The following is a 3,846-nucleotide window of genomic DNA, read 5'->3' as shown; positions in this document are numbered from 1 at the left end:
GCCAGCCCTCTCCGACGGAGCTGACTTAATTCAAAATGACCGATAAACAACGATGAAAGAGAAATACAATCGAAATTAGGTGCCTCGAAAAAAAGGTATTCATTCATGACCATAGCCGTGGGGATTATTGTACAACCCAAACGCATGATAAAAAGCAACCGTGAACCCTGAACCGTGACCCCAGTCATGACAAACCAAGCCAACCATCGCGAAAAATCAGAACGCAACAACAAATTACAGCTCCTGGCTGGGACCCTTTCCAGCCTTGCCAGTCTTCTTTGGCAGAAGGTCTGATATCGCGTTAGCAGACTATATTGATCGGAAGTGAGGGATCGCCTACTCTGGTGAATGTTGGGGAGCACACCACCCTGGGCAATGGTGACGTGTCCCAGAAGCTTATTCAGCTCCTCATCGTTCCGGATGGCGAGCTGGAGATGACGGGGAATAATACGGGTCTTCTTGTTGTCGCGGGCAGCGTTGCCAGCCAGCTCAAGGATTTCGGCAGCGAGATACTCGAGGACAGCAGCCAGGTAGACGGGAGCACCAGCACCAACGCGCTGAGCGTAGTTGCCCTTCCGCAGAAGACGGTGGACACGACCAACAGGGAACGCGAGACCGGCCTTGGAAGAACGGCTACGAGACGCGTTAGCATCAAATATGTAAAGATTGGAGATGTTGAACACTTACGATTGCGCGTTCTTGGAGCCAGAGGCCTTGCCGCCAGACTTGCCACCGCCAGTCATTTTGAGTGTGGGATTGGGGGTTTGGTGTTGTGAGTTTCGGATATTTCTGAACGAAGTCGAGTCAAGACGACGGGTGTGTGGCGTGTGAGCTGGGTTGATGACAATTGAGAGGTGGAAGATGTATGTGCAGAGGTTGGCGGGGGGCGATGAGGTTAAGTACTTTTTGGCGCGTCCTGCCCGCTATCGCGGATCACCCATCATCATCATGGGCAAGGCGCGATTTCCCACTAAACTTGTTTGGGGAAATGGGCGTGCCGCGACAAAAACAATCACCCCCACCCTCCCGTGGCAATCCGCTATTATCCAACTTATCTCAGACCCATGTGCGCAACTGCCATTTCTACTGCCTTTATTGACCAACCAGAGTGTCACTATTTAGGTCAGCAGATAGTACGGGGTTCATTCGCTACTCCTTGTACTAGGATTTTCCCTCTTCCGTTTTATTTTCCCACTCTATTTCTTTTATATTATAAGTATCAGGACATTGTACGAATTGACTGTCAAGCTCGCTACTCTAGTAAGATAGTTAACGGATTATCGTCTCGCGTGCAAGAACTACAGTGCATGGCTCGATATGTCGCAGCAAGGTATCACTACTCAGCCGTAATGTTATAATTTTCGATAGGTTCGGGCTTTGGGCCTCCGAGCAGCACCCGTCTGCTGTTTTCTGCCACCATAGTCGAAGGAAGGAGTATGATTACTATGGATGCCAGGTCGTGATCCTTCCCTCAAGGTTAGTGGCAAGAGACTCATCAAATCAAACTCGCACCTCCGGACCTGTAATGGATAATTTCTTAGAAACTACGATACTAGTTGCAATCAGTATTAGTACTACTATTACTACTACTACTCCGTAGTACTAGTGCCATCGTCTACTACCCCTTTCGGCCATTTGGTGGACCTCGATCTACTCCGTATAAATGTAGTAAAGATATCGGTATGTTGCTGTTGGTGGGGCAGGTATAAAATGGATCGTTTGTTTTGGTCACAACCTTCGTACCCGCGAAGTATTCAGCTTATTCGTCTACGAGTAAATGTAACATTCACCTGCCGCTCTGTTTGCAAAATATTAAATATAGTAGAGAGCATGCACTGCTTCAACAGTTCTCATGGGCTTACTTGAGCATCTAGGGATAGGTAACCCCGGGGGTTTGCCATTCCGGGTTGCGCATGCTGGCCTGGCATTCCCGAACTAGGCGCCTCACTGAAACATACTGAGGGTTGACATGGGGGGGAAAGGCATTGCAGAAAATAGTAGATCTAACACAGCATAGTAGGGGTAGAAAATCTCGAACTTTGGCTTGAAGGAGATAGGCGATGTGCCCTTCCAAAGTGATTATTCTTCTTAGCTTAAAGATACAGCCTACCTAATGACTTGTCGCGATGGTACTGGTAGTATGCACTTATATGTGGTTTCGAAGTACTAGTATCCGTACTAGTACTACTGTGAGTATTGTACTCGTCGGTGACGTCCCATAGATCTTGGAAGTGGGTGTCCTGGAAGGTAGTGGTTGGGAAGCGGAGCGAATCAAAAAATCGCAATGTGGGCAGGGGGACCGAGGACCGAATCGCCCTAAAAGAAATGACTGACCTTGACTCTCTGGGCTTTCCAGGCCAGGAAAGATGGATGTGGGTGGGTGGCCTCGTGCGCCCGCACGCGCAGAATCACTCTTTGGGCGCGTTTTTAGCGGGAGACCACTGACCAGCCTCTACTGGTAGTGGGGCTATCTCTACCACTGACCAATTATCAAGCCACATAGCTTGCGCCTTTTGGCGCGTGCTTTGCGGAAATCAGTAACTCGACGCCAGAGCAACGCGTCAAGCTACAAATACCCAAGCCCACCCCCATCGCTTCTTCTTCCTTCGTCATCCACTTTCCATCACCACACGCTGTCCACACGTCTCGTCGCTAACGCGTATTCGCAACCGAACAATCTTAGCCTTTTTTTTCGAATCCTTCCAACTTCACAACCTTCAAAATGGCTCCCAAGGCCGCTGACAAGAAGCCCGCCTCCAAGGCCCCCGCCACCGCCTCCAAGGCTCCCGAGAAGAAGGATGCTGGAAAGAAGACTGCCGCTTCTGGCGAGAAGAAGAAGCGCACCAAGACCCGCAAGGAGACCTATAGCTCTTATATCTACAAGGGTGAGTTTCTTTCAAAAACCATTCGCCCAACGGCACGCCTAACTTTACGCAGTCCTGAAGCAGGTGCACCCCGACACCGGTATCTCCAACCGTGCTATGTCTATTCTGAACTCGTTCGTCAATGGTAAGTCGCCCACGAACTACGTTCATCTGGCACAATACTGATTGGACCCAAGACATTTTCGAGCGTGTTGCCACTGAGGCTTCCAAGCTGGCTGCCTACAACAAGAAGTCCACCATCTCCTCCCGGGAAATCCAGACATCCGTTCGTCTGATTCTGCCCGGTGAGCTGGCCAAGCACGCCGTCTCTGAGGGCACCAAGGCAGTCACCAAGTACTCTTCTTCCACGAAATAAGCGGATCAATGGCATTCATGGTTAGTTCGGGCATTCGAGTCGCGCATGGTATAGTGCCATGACGTGCAACTTGCAGGCGAGGATGGCCTCGCCGCCCGCTGGGTTCTCTTAATGCGTTACGGATGGTCTGTTTTTTTGGGGTCAATGTCTTCAACGGTCAATGGGGTTTGCGGCTGTACAATACACTCGAGGTTTGGGACTCGAAACAATGAGAATTCGCGCACATGATATCCTGAATCTTCTATCTTTTGTCACTTGCCCGTGAAGTCGTATTTGGTGCCGGCAGTGATATCTCGTTACAATCCTAACCAAGACCTGCTTTGGACTTCTTCATTGTCTGTGGCACTGGTTGCAGGATTCCCTTGTTGTCCAAAGCCCCAAGTGCGGTGCCGCTGCTCCAGCCCATTTTTTCAAGCATTGCTCGACCGCGATTCTCACTTCCAAGTTCCGGTGCAGTGGCTCCCACGACCTCTCCTTCGCGATAACTAGCCGCTGGGTTGTTGCTGTTGTTGTTTTGAGTTGTTCGTTTGGTTCGCTTGCCTTTAACATCTAGTCGTGGAAAGTAACGACGATTGATTTTGGCTACGGCCTGGTTAAAAGCAGCTT

The 3,846-nt window shown here is 50.1% G+C and overlaps 2 protein-coding genes across 2 annotated transcripts; one reads left to right on the top strand and one right to left on the bottom strand.

Annotated features, from left to right (window-relative positions):
- Window positions 1-234: 234 nt before the first annotated feature.
- On the bottom strand, window positions 235-743 carry HTA1 (histone-fold-containing protein; the record flags this gene model as incomplete). The annotated part of the gene is made up of 3 exons (XM_083196764.1): window positions 235-290; window positions 341-633; window positions 688-743. The coding sequence occupies 3 exons, from the start codon at window positions 741-743 to the stop codon at window positions 235-237; spliced, it is 405 nt and encodes a 134-aa protein (XP_083047972.1).
- Window positions 744-2,722: 1,979 nt separating this feature from the next.
- Window positions 2,723-3,240, top strand: HTB1 (histone-fold-containing protein; the record flags this gene model as incomplete). Its single annotated transcript, XM_083196763.1, has 3 exons — window positions 2,723-2,885; window positions 2,938-3,009; window positions 3,062-3,240. 3 exons carry the CDS (start codon window positions 2,723-2,725, stop codon window positions 3,238-3,240), a joined length of 414 nt encoding a protein of 137 aa, XP_083047971.1.
- Window positions 3,241-3,846: the final 606 nt, after the last annotated feature.

This window comes from Amphichorda felina, assembly GCF_050947745.1.
Source record: "Amphichorda felina strain 45539 chromosome Unknown scaffold_7, whole genome shotgun sequence".
Lineage (NCBI taxonomy): Eukaryota > Fungi > Ascomycota > Sordariomycetes > Hypocreales > Bionectriaceae > Amphichorda > Amphichorda felina.
Note: the sequence above shows the minus strand (reverse complement) of the source record. Positions and strands in the feature narration are given on the sequence as shown.